At 38.9% G+C, this 17190-nt stretch overlaps 1 protein-coding gene across 26 annotated transcripts in view; it reads right to left on the bottom strand.

Moving 5' to 3' along the window:
- The window catches only part of nrxn1a (neurexin 1a), a 1087315-nt gene that overhangs the window by 379095 nt on the left and 691030 nt on the right, over positions 1-17190 (bottom strand). Inside the window, exon 1 of one of the 26 annotated variants that reach the window (XM_028821078.2) lies at positions 11847-12961. The exons of 22 other annotated variants lie outside the window; for them this stretch is intronic. In XM_028821078.2, coding sequence (XP_028676911.1) covers positions 11847-12069 — 223 coding nt within the window. In that variant the 5' untranslated portion in view covers positions 12070-12961. Of the gene's footprint in view, positions 1-11846; positions 12962-17190 lie in introns of those variants that run through there. 3 more of the 26 variants (XM_028821077.2, XM_028821076.2, XM_028821075.2) reach the window with 3 other exon arrangements.

The following is a 17190-nucleotide window of genomic DNA, read 5'->3' as shown; positions in this document are numbered from 1 at the left end:
TTTGCAGGGAGTCATTCTTCTGGCGTCATGTTGGCTACAGAACCACCCATCATTCTGTTCTTTTGCATCCAGCTCTTTGTAGTCATTTTAATCTTCAAGCACCATCTTGTCTTTTATAGTATTAAACCCTTGAAAATGTTGATTCCCAAAAGCATCATCTGCTGAAAGATGATTACAACTGACTGTGTGGTGATCATTTCGATATGTTTTATTTCCACTGAAATGTAATCTAGCTAATTGCTTTGTAAGGCACATCGATAGAGAACTAATTATGAAAAATGATGCCATACACTGTGATATCAGTATAAGTTGCTTTGTAAAGAAAGAGGTGTTATTTTATTGCTTTAACATTCGGGAGATACGAATATGTGTATATATGATATGGCACGATTATTTCTAGAGGCAGACCTGAAGTGAATTCACTGACAGTGAACTTTAACACATGTTTCATGTGTCTGTAATGACTAAGTCTGAAAACCTGAGGGCTTCTTGTTCTTTTTTTTTTCACCAAGACAACACCCTGAGACAAAATCTGAAATTAATACATGTCAAATGAAGCATTGAATTGTTATAATAATATTGGAAAGCTGCTGGAGAGTTTTGAAAAATGCTCTCTGCACAACCAGCTCATTTAAAAATAAGTGTAGTGATAGTTCAGTAGTATAATATGACTTCAATTTATATTACTTGTTTAATTATGTGTATTTTTCAATAGCCTTTAAAAATACAAATGGAGATGCCATATTTTTGCATGGGCAATTAAACGGCAGAGTTTTAGAAGTGGGATTGACAGCGTGGTACTGGTGTACATTTGTCCTCAAGTTCCATCTTGGAGGGTCACAGTGGCTGCAGGTTTTTGTTCCAACCCAAATTCTTAAATAGAAGCCAATTATTACAGCTGAAGCACTTTTTGCTCAAGCAACATTTTTGCGCTTCATTTCAGGTAATTTTCTTGTTAAGATTCCCAGCCCATAATTACTTCTTTTGATTCTACACAGCTGTACCTACTCTTGTTACTTGCTTCTTTTATTCGTAACTAGCTGTCACTTAACAATGAGATGTTAAACACAAACAAAGCAGCAGTTCACCGTCTCACTTGCTTCATTTACACCTTTGTGTGGTCACCATGAATTATCTGTTATAATAAAATTTTGATATTAATGGAACAAAAAATGAAGGACTAAGAATTGCTAATCTGATCTGGTCAAACAGACCTCAGAAAAAAAATGAGCACATCAGGACAGCCTGACATGGCAGAGTAAAAGTCATAGATTTAAATAACAACATGAGGAAATCAGTATTGTTACGTTTCCCTGGCTTAGTTGTATTTTCTACTTTATTTTTGTTGTTTTCGAGTTATTTTTTTCATGTCTTTATATAATTTCTGCTTTTTATTTGTTATTTGTAGTGTCAAACACAAGCGATTAGGGGCAGCAACAAGGCCTTGAATAGGGCAATACCACCTCCAAACAGGAGAGGACTTCGTCTGTTAACAACTTCTCCTCTTTTAACTTCCAGGACTGATTCCTCCCAGGATTACTGACGTCACTTCATCTCCCTGAAAACCAGAAGTCCGACTCCTTCCTCCATGGATGGGATATAATGAGCCTCATCACTGGAAGACGGCACTCAGTAGTGAAACCCGAATGTGTGTGTAACTTGGTGCACCAGGAGAGACCTTTGCATTTATTGTGACAATCTAAATGGCCAAATATGTTAGTATTTACGTGCCAACCTTAATTTTATTATTTGATTATACGGGCATTCCTTTGGGCACCCCAACTCTTTTTATGCATTTCTTGCATTTCTTTACTATGTCTTTAAAAGTTTCACCATTTCTTGTACTTTGTGGGTGGAAACCCAGGAGGTGGGAAACACCCTGACATCACTGTTCCTGGGTCTTCTCTTTGCCTTTATATTGAGGTCAGAAAGAGGGTCTCAGCAGTGGATCATCAAGTGTTGATTGTTGGAGTTATGTAAATATTTTTTCTTCTTTTGGATATTCTGGATTTTTCACTTCTGCCATTGGATTTTGCTTGTGGATTTCACATCTTGGTAGCCTTGGGTTGACTTTTTTGGCAAACCCTATTGCACCCTTTCCCTGTTTTTTTTCTATTTTTTGTGGTTCTTTTTACTTTTTGTAAATACATTGTCTATTTATAAAGATGCTTTGTTTTGGGAAGTCACAACAAGCCAAATACCTTGTAACACATTTTGCAATTTTCCTAATATTTAAAGTCATTTTTTAAACTTTCAACACCAGTTTTCAAAGCCTGCATATAGTAGTTGGGGGCTGGAAGTCTGGGATAAGACAGTTCTATGAAAGTGTGGGCCTGCTTGTGGAACTATTTGCAGGCCTTTGCTGTGCTTGTGACTGCCTCTCACAACACATATAGACTAACAAGATTGTAAAGTTTACGGTGAGAGGCATGAGATGGAAAATGGTTCTGGGATTGTTAAATAACAGAGAGCTGCAGCCCATGACTTAAAGTAGCAGATACAAATGCCAGAGGCAGCCCAACAAAAAACAGCAGTTGACATATTGACATATGAAAACCAAGATAAAATACTCATTTGAAAGAGACAGAAGAGTGTAATAAAATGTTGTTACATAAAATAATGGAGAACCTGCTAATATTTAATAATGGCAGGTAAAGTGTACAGAGCATAGTGAAATTCTTACTTGCATGTTTAACCAATATGTGCATTAACACTCTCCAAAACCAGAAAACACAAATCAGCTTATCTGATGTTCAGTAATGCTCCCACATCATGACAAAATACTGAATACACTTGGGTGAAAATACAAGAAAAAATGGCTCCCCTCTTCCTCTTTCTACTACAACTACTACTGTTTTTATACTCTATATGAAATTAATAAAAACATAAAGCCCAATGTAACCTTATTTCACCACTTTCTCCTCTCTGTGTCAGAGATCCAGGGTCTTGTCTTTGAATCCCACAGAGAGTATGAGTGGAGTTTGCACGTTCTACCATGTCCACATGAGTTTGCCATCTACATCCCCAAAGACATGCAGTCAAGGCTAACGGGGGGATCCAAATCTGTTGCTGTTTTCTGCTTTGTACTCAATGCTACTGGGGTATACTGAAAACCCCAAATTAAAAAAATGAGTTTAGAATTGGTATTTTACCACCTTCATTAAAAGCATCATAACATTTTTATCAATTTGTGGGATACAGAGGCCTGTACAATACTTGACTGGCTACCTCAAGAAGTAAGGTGCTTGGTGTTATCACATAAAATATAAATGTACGCTTTACTAAAGCCAGTGTGCTTTGTTGTACAATTAAATTTGACCGCAATTTTGCTGAACCAGAAGGACGGTCCTACATACAGTACATGTTTGAACAACTTGCGACAAATCATCACTCTCCAGTGCATGTAGTTTTAGTGTGCAGAATAAAGATGCAATCTTCATTTAGTCTAAGTCAGCCTTGGATAGAAGCTGTAAACATGCTGGACCCCAAATGTGCAGAAAAGAGCTTGAAACAATAGGCAAGGATGAGCAAATAAACCCTGGGCTAAATGATTTCCTGAACATTTAATGAAATGATCAAGTGTGTCATGCAAAAGATAACCACTGTAATGACCATGTGCGTGATAGACGGTCAGAACCAATTGAATTACTGCCAAAAGCATCAGATATGCCTTTTCTCTGCTTTAATAGTAATTTAACACTTTGGTTTTAACACTGAACGCTATTTAAAGGATACACAAATAATTGCAGACGTAATGAACATTTGGATAGGTAATGGTTCTTACATGTCCCATCATCTCACATCTGTTCCCCAATAAGATGATATTTCTTAACATCATTTTACAGAGATAGTAGCAGTCATGCATATTCTTTAACTGTCAACTGGAAGGTTAATATAATAATAGTCTAATATAATCTGGCAGATGTGGAATAGCTGTGACTTGGTATCATAAAAACAAACCCAGCGTCAAAGCATCATTAGTCATTAAAAAATGGAAGATCTGACAGCATATAAATTGCAATGAGTTAGTTCTGTTTTTATATGCACTGTGCCTTGTTTGCACATAGAAAAGGAAATGAGACAGTAACAGGAAAAAGTGAATAGACCCTTAAAAGCATCTGGCCTGATGACGAACAAAGAAAAGAGCTTTGCTATTCCCTGAATCCCTTTCATTTTGAATTGCCTCACACAGCTCCATAGTTCTTAAAGGAATTGAATTAGTGCATTTTATAAAGTTCTCATTCTAGATGGTTAAATGTAATTTGAGAGTTGAACTTTAGCCAGGAAAGAGTGGGTTGAGACTGATCTTTTGGTAAAGGTATTTTTGCATCTATATAAAACCAACAAAAAAAGTGGCCCTTGGATTAATGACGCACGTAAAGTCATTATTAAGTATGCAATTGGTGTATCTGCCTTTTAAATTAATAAATTACTTTTTACCTCTCATCCGTCTGCTTTTGTAGCCTTCTTAACCTGATAGACTAACTGCAACCTATAAAGTAGGAATCAACCCAGGACAGAACCCAGTCCACCTCAAGATTCATTCATTCACACACCCACATGCATTTACAGTGGGCTGATTTAGAGATACCAGTCATTTACACATCTTTGGGATAAGGGAGAACACCCCAAAAGACCTTATGCAAGTAGACAACATGTCGACTCTACACTTAATACAGATTCCTGGAGGTATGAGGCAGCAGCACAAGCAATTGTACCACTATGTCTCACCACGCCATATACACAAATCTAAACATAAAAAAAAAAAAGTTAAAACAAACAGTATGAAGCACTCTGAAAATGTACTTTATAAATAGGAGCAGGCAGCAGCATGAACCAGCAATTGAAATGTATTCTTAATGTAGAAACTGGGTCAGAAATGAGCATGAATAAAAGAAGGAGCAAGAGAAAAACTGTGTTTGTTGTTAGAAAAAACAGCCGTCCATTCACTGTTTCCTGAACTTCCTTTCTCATCGAAGCATCACAGGTAGAGGACATCTATCTACTCCAATGGGCATAAAAACAACAACCTGGAATTCCAATGACTAACAGGGAAATTTCTGTGTCCTAAAACCTTAATCTGCACATAAATCTAAGTGGATGACTTCAGACCAAGAGAGAAAACTTAACTTCTTAAACAAAACACTACACATAAACTGGAAATCAAACCACCACCAAAGAGATACAAGGCGTACATGTTATCAGTTGTATCTGTCATGTGCTGCTTCAGCTAAAATGAAATGCACTGTAAAATATAGTGCTTAGATGGGGCTTAGGCAGGTCTAGTGAGATTTCAGTGCTTCTCCACTTCTGTGTTCATTGAAGGCTTCCTGGCTTATGAATATATCTCCTTGAGCAAAGTTAAGGTAAATGTAGTATTAAAACAATCTTGAATTATTGCCTTATGCTACTGATGCAAGTTAGGCATAAAGAAGATTCTAGGAATAGGTCCAAGGTCATGCTAGCAGTCATTTACATGTGTCAGGGATAGCTGCTGGCGTTAATGGCTGCGCTATCCAGGAGAAACTCTGGGAGAAACTCTTACTTTATGGCACATGCAGCCACTTTTGGCATGCACAGAATATATTGTCAAACACATGGGCCCAGGGAGCGCCTCAGAGCTTCTAAACAGGTGGGAGTGGAGGGGAAGGATAGTTATCATATTGTCCTTCACTTCCACCCCTTTTTTGCCTATAGAAGGAAGGATGACACCCTAAAGGACAGCAGATGTCACTTATGTACTGCTCCAAGAAGTTCCACCTTTTATGGTCCTTCCACTATATAAAGATAAGAAATTGGCTGTCATTTCAGAATCAACTTAACAGGGCAGCCCTCCTATTTTAACATTTGTTTACAGTCCTGCATCACCCCAGTCTAGCTGGTGGTATCAGTCTTCACAGACAACTCGATTCTTGTTTCACTGTTTTCTGCAGTTGAATGCTTCTTATTCAATGGGATTTCCTAAACCTAGGCCCCAACTTTTTTCTTGACTCCTTCTCAAATAAAAAAAAACCAAAAACATGTACACATGACAATACTACACTTAGTACTAGTGTAAAAACAAAACCTTTACCCTCATAATGTGAACAAAGTTTGGTGAAAATCTCTCAGAAATCATAAGAAAACTCGGCATCCCAACACTTGTCATATATAAACAAATAAGCATGAGTGTCATATTCATTAGGGCTACTATCTCACAGATCCTGGGTTCAAAATCTAGCCCAATCTTTGAGTGGAACCTGTATGTTTTTTGTCTGTGTGGGGTTTAACTCTGGGTATTTGAGATTTTCTCCCTCATCAGATTACAACACCCGTGAATAGTTATAATGACTCTGAATCTTTTAAGTCACCTTAGGTTTGAGGCATAGACCAAATAATAATAATAATAATAATAATAATAATAATAATAATAATAATAATAATAACCTGTGTTATCTTAGTAATTAGTATGTTCGGTAATACTTGCATGGACAACACATGTACAAATGGTTTAATAAATTGTGAATGGGAAGACTTGGCGTTTCAAGCAAGGACTGAGATGGCTTTTTTTAAGAACTTTCAGAAAGCAGCAGCTGCTCAACAAGTGACAGAAGAAGTGGTATGCCTTCCATTTGCCAAGGTAGTCTTTTACCCAAACCTATAAAAAAAATCACTTCTTTAAAGAATACAGCACCAGCAATGATAAAAACTTATGAGAAACCAGCAGCTCTAAATAGTCCAGACAAGCGACTCTGATGACTGACTGCCTGCCTGAGACGATTTGCTGCCCTGCTCCCCTAATTACCCTTGTGTCATCCTTAATCAAGATCAGGAACAAAGTGATATATAAACTAATTAATGCAAAGCCCTTCACCAGTAACACAACAATCACAATGACAGTCATTACACAATTATAAGCTTAGCTCCTTACCATACAAGACCAAGAGCTTATTTACAAATACGTAATTATGGCCAGATGCTTTCCATCAACTCCTTAATATAGCCAAAGCCATCATTTGTGTCATTTTCCAGCTAATATGGCTGGCCTCTAATGCACTCAAAGCCTGGGGCAGTCAGACATTTTGGCCGGATTCTTATATGCTTACATAAAAAAAAATCCAGTGAAGAATCAGTGAGCTGTAAAAAAAAAAAAAAAATCTGCTCCATTCTCAGAACGTGTGTGGAACAATATCTTATTGACAACATGAAATTAATGCAACATTCAGGTTTTGTTTTTACATCACCTTCATCCATCCATTTTGTGAAGCTCATAATGGTAGTAAGGAGTGTAAGACAGCAGGACCAGACTAGTCAGTGGGAGGGCACACTCCCATAACAATTCCCAATAAACCATAAAGGGTCGATTCAGAATGGCTTGGCAAAATAAGTCTCAAGACTTTGGAAAGAATCAGCCACATCCATTCCTCCATCCATTAAGTTTCCAATCTAGTTTTTTAATCCAAATTAAGGTTGGAGAGCTACAGACAATCCTAATAGCATCAGAAACAAGGCAGGAACACAGTGAACATGCTCATACATACACGTACCAACAGCATATTTAGAGTCACCACCAAAATAAGGCGTCTTTAGGAGGAAGCAACGTTTATCTATGTGTCAGTTCATTTGCAGATCAATTTAATGCCATTTACAGAAGTGGCAGACTGAAACCTTGCCTAGAAGCATCATTTGCCAAGCAGAAAGTGCTCCATAGAAGCTCACACCCACAAACACTCATATAGGACAAATGTAGTAGTAACTGTACTGTCAAGTACACAGATTGCATGTCCAACCAACAAACAACATGTTGAGACTCTCTGGTGCCATCATAACAAGAACATATTACAATATATAACTGAATTTTGAGGCTAACAATTAAACCACCACATCTTTGAGATGAATACTCTTCAACCACCTATCCATATTCACCTTCCCACTTAATCCATTTCAGGGTTGCATAAGACACAAGTCAGACCACACTCACACACAAACCTATGCGCATTCATATCTGGCAAATTCAATCATCGATAAACTGTTCACACACATCTTTAGAACGTGGGAGGAAAACCAAACCCTACAAGCACACAAGAAAACATGAAGACTCCCCAAAGACAATGGCCAAGCTGGAAGACTCTCCCAACATTTTTCTTCTTTGTTGAAACAAATTAATGTAAACATTTTTGCCAGTTCAACAAATATATTGTATTACATCCACATCCAGCCATAAAAGCAGCCATTTTCAGACTCAACTTTGTGTACTATGTGGGGAAAACTTGTATCAGAATTGTGAAAGAATCGGGGGCAATCATGCAGTGACAGCCAATCAGTGATTCAGTCATTCACACAAGCATGCACAGTCATATTGGGACAATACGTAATCTATTAAACCTATAAATGTTTGGGAAACCTAAATATCTAAGAAGAGAATAAAAATAATCCTTGGTGGGGCTATAAGGAAGCAATGCCACTTTGCCATAGGGTCACTCCTATTATATATTGTGTGTGTATATATATATATATATATATATATATATATATATATATATATATCAGTACCTTTGTTATGAACTGAGCTGATGAAAATTGCAGTTGTTAACTGTTACAATCCATAAGGTTTTTTTCTCATAATTCAGGCATTGTAAAGCTCTGCACACAATCAATAACATGTGTTGATTCCAAGGCAGCAAAGACTTGTATAGAGATACTTATCAGAAATCCATCAGCGCTGTTGCACTTCTGATTACAGCCCCGAAGATCGTCAACAGACAAGATCAAAGAATGAATATCCCTCGGCAACATAGGGGTTCCGACACCAGCGTGATAATATTAGGAGGCCACAGAACACAGCAGGCGCACAAAGCAGAAGGCTCTTTCCCCTTGCGCAGTCACGCTACAATTTACTTGCTAATCCATTTCTTCATTAATGCTTAAGGTGCAGCCTATTAAAACTGATTAAAATCTTTTAAATTGCTTTTGGAGACTTTGATAGGAAAACCAAGATTAAAAAGCACAAAAGTTGCATTCTACATGTTCAAGAGGCAGTCAGAGGTTTAATGGTTTAAGAAGCCGCTGCATCTTTTAAGCACCTAACAGTCTGGAAGCAGCTCTCTGCCACTTGATCTGGTTAATTTTGCTGCTCATGAACCTGTACAAGAGCCATGGCATATTCCCCCGGCAATGGACTGTTACATTTTATGAGGATGAGACCAGAAAAATTGTCTGATTAGGTGTTTAAGGATACTTCTTATTTAGAGCGATTTGCAGATTACATTATTTATAATAATTTAATATGGATTTGTTTCTGTGAGCAAATGATAAACTGCTACTATATAAAAAAAAACAACTGTGGAATGATGAACATCTGTGACTTCTATTTCTTTACAAAAACAGGCCACCAGCGATAATAAAACTAGAAATATTACAGAAAATTCCATGTGAGTGGTTACTGCTGATAAGGGAACTGAATTCAGAGCTGACAGGTATTCAATTCATTTTTGTGCCAATTTGCATTCCTGAAGAGCTTTTATAGAAACATCTGTATCAGCTATTTTTGTTATATGCCCAGTGCTACTTATTTATTTCTTTAGCCAGAAGAGGAGGTGAGGACACCAAATTCTTTCCAGTTTCAAGAAATCAAATTACTCGTCCAGTAAATATGCAGTCTGCTAAACAGGATGAGCCCAGGAAAGCGTGCAGAGGTTAAGCGTGAGATCTGTTGTGTCACCTCACAAGTGACACTGGATGATGGGGTGAATGAGGCGTAGAAAGACAGGAGAATAAAGAAGGATGAGCTCTGTATATTGCAATCAGTGGAAGCTGCCTCCTAGGAAAGACGTGCTCCTTTTGGCAGTCTGTAAAAATATAACCGTGCTGCATCGTTTCTTTACGTAACAGCTACTTCAGTGATATATAGGAAAAATAAATCAAAGAGGGAACAATAAGGAGTTTACTTCTGTCGAGGCAGTGATGGACGGTTCTTGTCTGCGTCTTTCAGCATATATTGTAATTCATTTCAGCTTTTGTATGGTTTTACACATGAAAGGCAGTAGACGTACATCAACATATAACTGTATAAATTCTTGGATACACAAATACACATATGGATATGAAATCTACTGCGGTGTAACTGTCTTAGCAATTCTAAAGTGATTATGTATCTTCAAATTGATTCAAAAACAATATCTGAAAATTGCATCATCTATTCAAATATTATATCTGCCATTTTCCATATTGTCTGATTCAATTAAGAATTTAAATATCTACTACAAAGATACTCTTCAAATAAAAATATATATACAGACACATATAGACCCACTTCATATAAAATATACACATTTTCATAAAATAATGCACTTGTCCATTTGCCTTGCACACGGTTTATAAGTGCAGCCGGTATTTAAGCTACTAGTCTTTATTTCCGCATATTGCATGTTTGTCTTTTGAAGCATTTTGTTCTTTTTGAAATATTGCTATATTACAGAATTCTTAAGGTAACTTGAGCATACACATAGGTAACATCTAGGTAGTGCATTTTTATGGGCTTGCTGCCCTTGCTGTAGTCATAGCGCAAGCAACTGAATAATTTAAAGAAACACCTCATGCTGTAACAAGAAGTGTCTTAGGGAATTTTTTTAAGTAGCCTGATTTTGTTCTGGAGCACTGCTAACACACTTAGTGTCATTTCTTGATATTAATGTACTTGTGTGCTGTGGGAGTGAAGTGTCACCTTATTTTCATATGACTGGAAGACGTGTCAGATGAGAAAACACAGAATGGCCTGATTTTCCTTCAGGAAGCACTGTTAAAAGCACAGGTTTGGGTGGATCTTCTTTTTCTGAGAAGGGAGCTCTTCAATTTTAATGACAGGGAAATGCATTTGTCAAGTTTTGAGCCAGCAGATCCACTTCAGCAATAGGAAAAATAAAAAAGACAAAAGCCTAGACTTTGCTATAATCTTTAAATGCCTCAAAATGTAATTTTCCCATAACTGTTTTAGTAGGGAAGCCGAGCTGGCTGTTACAAAGTAATTGTCTGACTATGGACCTTGTCAATTAAATCTTCAATGTCTAATGTCATAACACAGGTTACTAGCCACTTATAATGATGTTTGAATTGGACAGGGGCCATTTACCATAACTCAGAATAATGGTGGGCCGAGCACAAAGCATGAGAAGTACTAGGTGCAGCTACTGTATAAGCTTCAGGCCAGGAACAGCAGCCTTTATGAAAGCAGAAATTAGTATTGTGTCTCTGGCAAATGAGCCACAACAAGGAAAACCTCACTGGAAATGAAGAGCACCTTGCCAGGAATCATTCACGTGTGCCATGTATTTTTAAATACCTGTGCCAATAAAATGTATCATTTGTGACCCCAGTGGCTAAAGGGAACAAGGAAGCAGTCAAACTCAAAATGATCCCCTTCTGTTGTTCTTTTTGTTTCCTTCTGGAGTGAAACAGAACAGAAAAAGACAGAAGGCTGCAATATTCTGACCAGACCAAGCAGATTTCATACACACTAAAGCACAGGGACATCATGTATAATGTAGCAAATGACAATCAGTTCTAAGACTTGAAGAAGTGAAGATATGCGGGCACCACATTTATTGGGTTAGGTGATATTCTTTCTACAGTGGTGTTGCATTGCGGGCAGCAACTTGGGTGGTCAGTTGGCATCTGCAGCATCAGGTCGTGTGGGCACTTTTTACATCCAGTCACTCTCTTATTCTCCCGCATTAACTTTTTACGCATCAGTACTCAATGTTGATGCCCACATTGAATCAAGATGAAACCATGTCCTTTCAATTAAGCCACTAAGTGTGGAAAGCAAAGACTGAAATCAAATAAATAAATACAAAAAGGCAAACACCCACCGTGTGATGCTCGCATGGAGGCAGGTGACCTGTGGATTTCAATAGGCACTGAATGATGTTTGCTGCCATGCAACTGATGAATGTGGTGAGATCCAAGATTTGAAGACCCCCACGTCACTCCAAGAACACAACCGAAAGTCAAATGAACTATCCAAAAAGCTGAGCCCGTCGTGCCAGCAAGCGAGCCAGGGCTCCAACTGTAAAACCTTCTCTGGCAAGACATGATACCTGAGTGGATAGGATAAATCACCGAAAAAGCAGCACCACACCCCCTCCCCCAAGGAAAAAAAAAACAAAAAAGCCAACACTCTGCCCCCCTCCTCCTCTCTCACTCTCACAATTCCATGGGTGCCATTGTTTTAGTTTCTTGTGATCGGATCTTCTCTTTGCAAAGAGGAACTCTCATTTCTTGCTCTCTCTTTCTCTTGTTCTGTTATAAAATCCGCATCATTCACTCATGAGAGGGAATACTTCACTTAGAACCAGAAAGGCAATCAAATCCAGTCTCTGAAATTCTCTGCTCCTGTTGAAAAGCTGGCAGCTTAAGTCTTTAAAAAGTCCACTTTAATCCCCACAAAAAATGAGAAGGAAAAATAAAGACACTCCAGAGCACTAACAGATCTCCAAGTTTCCCTCGTCTAAATAGTATCCAAATCAGAATCCACAGGATTAAGGAGCACCACAGACGCCGCTCAGGGTCCCATCATTTAGACTAGAAATGGGAATTGTCCTTCTCCGGCTGAGGCAAAGCAGGATTTGATGCGCACTCTCTAAGGACGGCAGCTCCTGCTCCCGCAATCTGTGCGGACACACGCTATTGACAATAATACTAGAGGATGCAATTTAGTGGAGAGCGCTCCGCTCCCTTATGAAAGACGCTGGAAGAGACCACGCTGCCGAGGAGAGGGCTATGCAAATCTGCAGTCTCCAAACAGCAAATCGCTGAAGCCTAGATGCAATGCAGAGGAACAGCCTATTTAGGAAAGGGGATGTGCGAGCCAGCGCTGCCGATCGGCTCCGGTTCTCCGCTGCTCGCTCTCTTCTGCCACACGGAGCCTTAACATGAAGCAAATGCAAAGCTGAAGAGACACTAATAGCGTGTCACAACTCAGCACGTGCTATTTTTATGCGGAGAGGGTGAATCGCACGGCGCTGCTTTCTCTGCCTTCTGTCTCTTTCTCTCTCTCTCTCTTTCCCTTTTCCCCCCTTCATTTGCCTTGGGAAGCTTTTGCACATACCGCTGGAATGGTTACAACCTGCCTGGCGAGGCACTACGGCTGAAGCTGTTGAATGCGCTTAGTCGCGCTGTACTCATCCATCATATATAATGAACCCCTTAATTGTTTTCCGTCCAAATGAAATTAAAGGGCTTGTTGTTGGACAAGAGGGGGGAAACTCTTCGTCGGAAAACAGATCACAGCCCTAAAGCGTTTCTCTTAAAACCACTAAGGGATGCGCTTGGCTGCGCTGGATCCAAGCTCAAAGTCAATTGTGTTTGAAATTCTAATGGTGCACCTTTTGCTGTTTCAGCGAGAGAACATCAGCCATGCATCCTTCCGTTTTCCAAAACCCGCATCAACCAAATCGACATCGCGAGGAGGCGGAGCCTTTTGTCGAGCTTAAGGACCTGAGGCAGTTCATCGCACGGCAGGCAGAGGAGCATCCACCCAATATCGAGGTCGGTTAACCCAGTTCAGGGATGAGGGATGCAGACCTCAATTCTGAACCCGCCATGGACGGTGCGATAATTCTGGGTACCGTTTAGCTTTTATTTTATTTTACTATACCGTAGATTCCTCTAAATGTACAATACGCATGCAACCTAAAGGTGCCCAGAAAAGTACAAAAAAGCCAATCTAGCTTTGCTTTCGTAAAAACAAATATTCTGACAGATTTTTAAAAAATATTTACCTTAACAAGAATAAAGATTGAAATTAAAAGAAAGACTTTCTTTGGAATGATTTTTGATAAAAATATTTTATAGCATCCTGTGTAAAGTTGGTTACTGTCTTGTGCCCATTACTGAAAAAGTGGGGTTAAGACAGATGGCTATTTAATGTTAACATTCTTATCTTCATGGAGTATAAAGTAACATCTGGACGTTTCAGATGACTGGTTTACTTTCAGTTTATTGGACATACGTAAAGAATATGTGCATCAGAAAAGTCACTGTATAAAATTGTTTTTTGGTAAGCTGCCAAGCATCGTGGTACAGTACAGCACAATAGACCTGGGTTCAAAGTCAGTCCAAGGCTAGTGCTGCTTTTTCCCACATTTCATTTTAAATGAATTACCTGTGTTGGATTGGTGCCCAGCCCAGGTTTGCTTTCTACATAGTGTCCTGGGTGTCAGTGGGACAATTCAAACTTGAATAAGCACATTCAGAAAATGGGTGGGTGGATGGATGGATGTATAGAAACTTAAAGCTGGCCCAATAATGGATATTTGCAAGTGTCCTGTATGAAGGATTCACAATTAGTGCAGGGTTGAGTCTGACTTTTCATTTCTGTTTCAATGGGAACATCATACAATGGAAGAAGGCACTGGGTAGCTGTCCATCACCAGACCCACACTAGATCAATTTGCTGGCTAAATGAGGCTTTGAGTCCCTGTCAGCATGTTTGAACCTGGCCAGTACTTGATTGGGACACCAACTAGACAGAAAGCTTGGGTTGCTACTGAAGAAGTGTTGGCTAAACCATCAGGGGTGATTACCCTGTGGCCTGTAGCTGATCTCAATGCTCCAGAGCAGAAACAGGGACACCGTGCTATAAAAACAGTGCCATCCTTTGGATAAGATGTAAAACCGAGGTCCTGACCAAGGGCGTTGCTAGCTTTAACACTTATTGGGGTTTTAGCTGCCTCTGATAATGCTATTAGTCCTACAGGTATATTAGATAGAAAAGTGTGTGTGTGGATTGGTCCCCATTTATTTCTCTCAAAGTCAAGAGGGAGGTTAGGTTTTTGCCCAGTCATTTAAGCATGTCAGAAAGCACAATGAGAGTTGTGCTGGGTTGGGTTCCCAAAGATCAGGTGCTGAATGCCTGAGACCAGGGGCGAAAGATCCTTGGGTATCCTTTGAAAACAGTAGGGTGTAACCCAATGTCCTGGCTAAACTGCCCATCACGGCCTTGTCCTTTCTGGCCCCTAATCATCCTCTTGTCTCTAATTGGCTAACTATTGCTCTCACTCCTTCTACACCTAATAGCTAATGGCTGCCACTGCATCATCCAAGTACATGCTACACATTGATGGTGGTTGAAGTGGCTCCCCCTGCCTATGTAAAGCACTTTGAGTGTCTAGAAAAGCACTTTAAGTGTGACTGTTTTTTAACCATGAAACTAGGGGGTGTTGAAAATGGAGGGATCAATTTGAAACATTGGTCTTCTGTAAAACAGAAATGATACGGTTTTATAACCACTGTACCACTTTACCAGCACCCTTAAGTCTTGAAACATGTTCATTAAACGCTTACTTTAATGCGTAATTGTGTTTGATTTCTGATTAAAAGCCTTAAAACAGATGTATATTCAAGTATACAGATATATATATATAGATATTACACATATAAAACGTATACTATATATACAGTATATAAACATACACGGGCGGCACGGTGGTGCAGTGGGTAGCGCTGCGGCCTTGCAGTTAGGAGACCCGGGTACAAACATGTGTGGAGCTTGCATGTTCTCCCCGTGTCTGCGTGGGTTTCCTCTGGGTACTCCGGTTTTCTCCCACAGTCCAAAGACATGCAGGTTAGGTGCACTGGCGATTCTAAATTGTCCGTAGTGTGTGTGTGTGTGCCCTGCGGTGGGCTGGCGCCCTGCTGGTTTGTTACCAGCGTCTTGTGCTGGGTGGGATTAGCTCCAGCAGACCCCCGTGACCATGTAGTTAGGATATAGCAGGTTGGATAATGGATGGATGGATAAACATACACATTACTTATATATTATCTGTGAGTGTATTTATTTTCTAAACAGCAATAAAACAGAGACTCAAGTTTATTCTAATATTTTCCACCTGTAAATGCTTAGCATACAATTCAAACTGATTTTTGATGTAATGTTTTACTAACCTTACCTCTTGATTCATCTTAATAACTTCTTGTATGAAACACTTAACACTGTACAATCATTGTCTTATTATGCAAATGCCAGGCGCAGGGAAAAGTATGCAAATGATAGCACCTGGATGTTTCTGATCCCAAGTGTTTCATGATGACCCTTGCCAATAATGTCTTATATTCAATTTAAATTGATTTGTTGTAAACCTTCCTTACTTAGAAAATATAAATGAGATCAACCATCAAATTGTTATCTTTACACAAGAGTTACATAGCTCCCAGTATTCAAACCATAACTGCCACATATTTTTGAATTAAAGTTTTTGTATTATGTATGAAATTAGATCAAAAATTAGATTACTGATGTGCTGTTGAAATTGGTTGTTATAATGTGAATAGATCTGCATTAGATAATCAATCTAAAAGGCATCACCTTTGGAGTAGATGTCTTCTGCACTTTGTAATGGAAAGCCACTGTATCCAAACCTCATCTTAGACTAACACAAAGAACTGCTTGAGCAAATGGTATAAAGGCATTGAGCATTCAGTTTATCAAATGTAGAAGGTTACCTAAGGGGGCTACCATCTTTTCTGGTCTGACATGGTATGATGCTGAACTACTGAACTGTCTGTAGACCAATATTGCAAAAAAAATCCATCTCCCTGAATCAATACATGCATAAATATTCATTCTAGTTTGTAAAAACAGTGTTTGCCTGTTTTGCATACTGCAATGTGATTTTAATCATTGTCAAACAAGCAAACTAATTTAAAATAATGTTGCATCCATCAATTAATTTTCTGCAGCCACTTTTTCCCATAAAGGGTTCTTTTGAGTCAGAGCTTCTCCCATGAGCCTGGACATATGGCATCACGCGAGATGCCAGCCGGATGTCAGACACATCTATGTGTACACATCCACAATCACTCAGGAATATCAGATGAGATCATCGGGACAACAGATAACAAACACACTTGTTCCTCTTGTCTCTCAAGCATATTATGTTCATAGTGAGTTAATTCAGATTCACTTATCAATAAAACAAGATGTCTATTGACTACAGAAAAACAACAAAAAAACCAGAGGTGCAGTCTAAACACCAAAGGTATTACATGCATCAGGTATTTAATAATATACCTCAACATCATTACTCTACTATTAGAGGAAAATGAAAGACCAGAAGCAGAATCTGCTTGTTCACATGGAGAACTTAATTCATCATGTCTTGTGATTTTACATCATAAAGGCATGACACGAAGTTTGAACTGATTCTGAAATGC

The sequence above is a fragment of the Erpetoichthys calabaricus genome, chromosome 15 (assembly GCF_900747795.2).
Source record: "Erpetoichthys calabaricus chromosome 15, fErpCal1.3, whole genome shotgun sequence".
Taxonomy (NCBI): domain Eukaryota; kingdom Metazoa; phylum Chordata; class Cladistia; order Polypteriformes; family Polypteridae; genus Erpetoichthys; species Erpetoichthys calabaricus.
The sequence above is the reverse complement of the archived record's forward strand: the minus strand, read 5'-3'. Positions and strand labels throughout refer to the sequence as shown.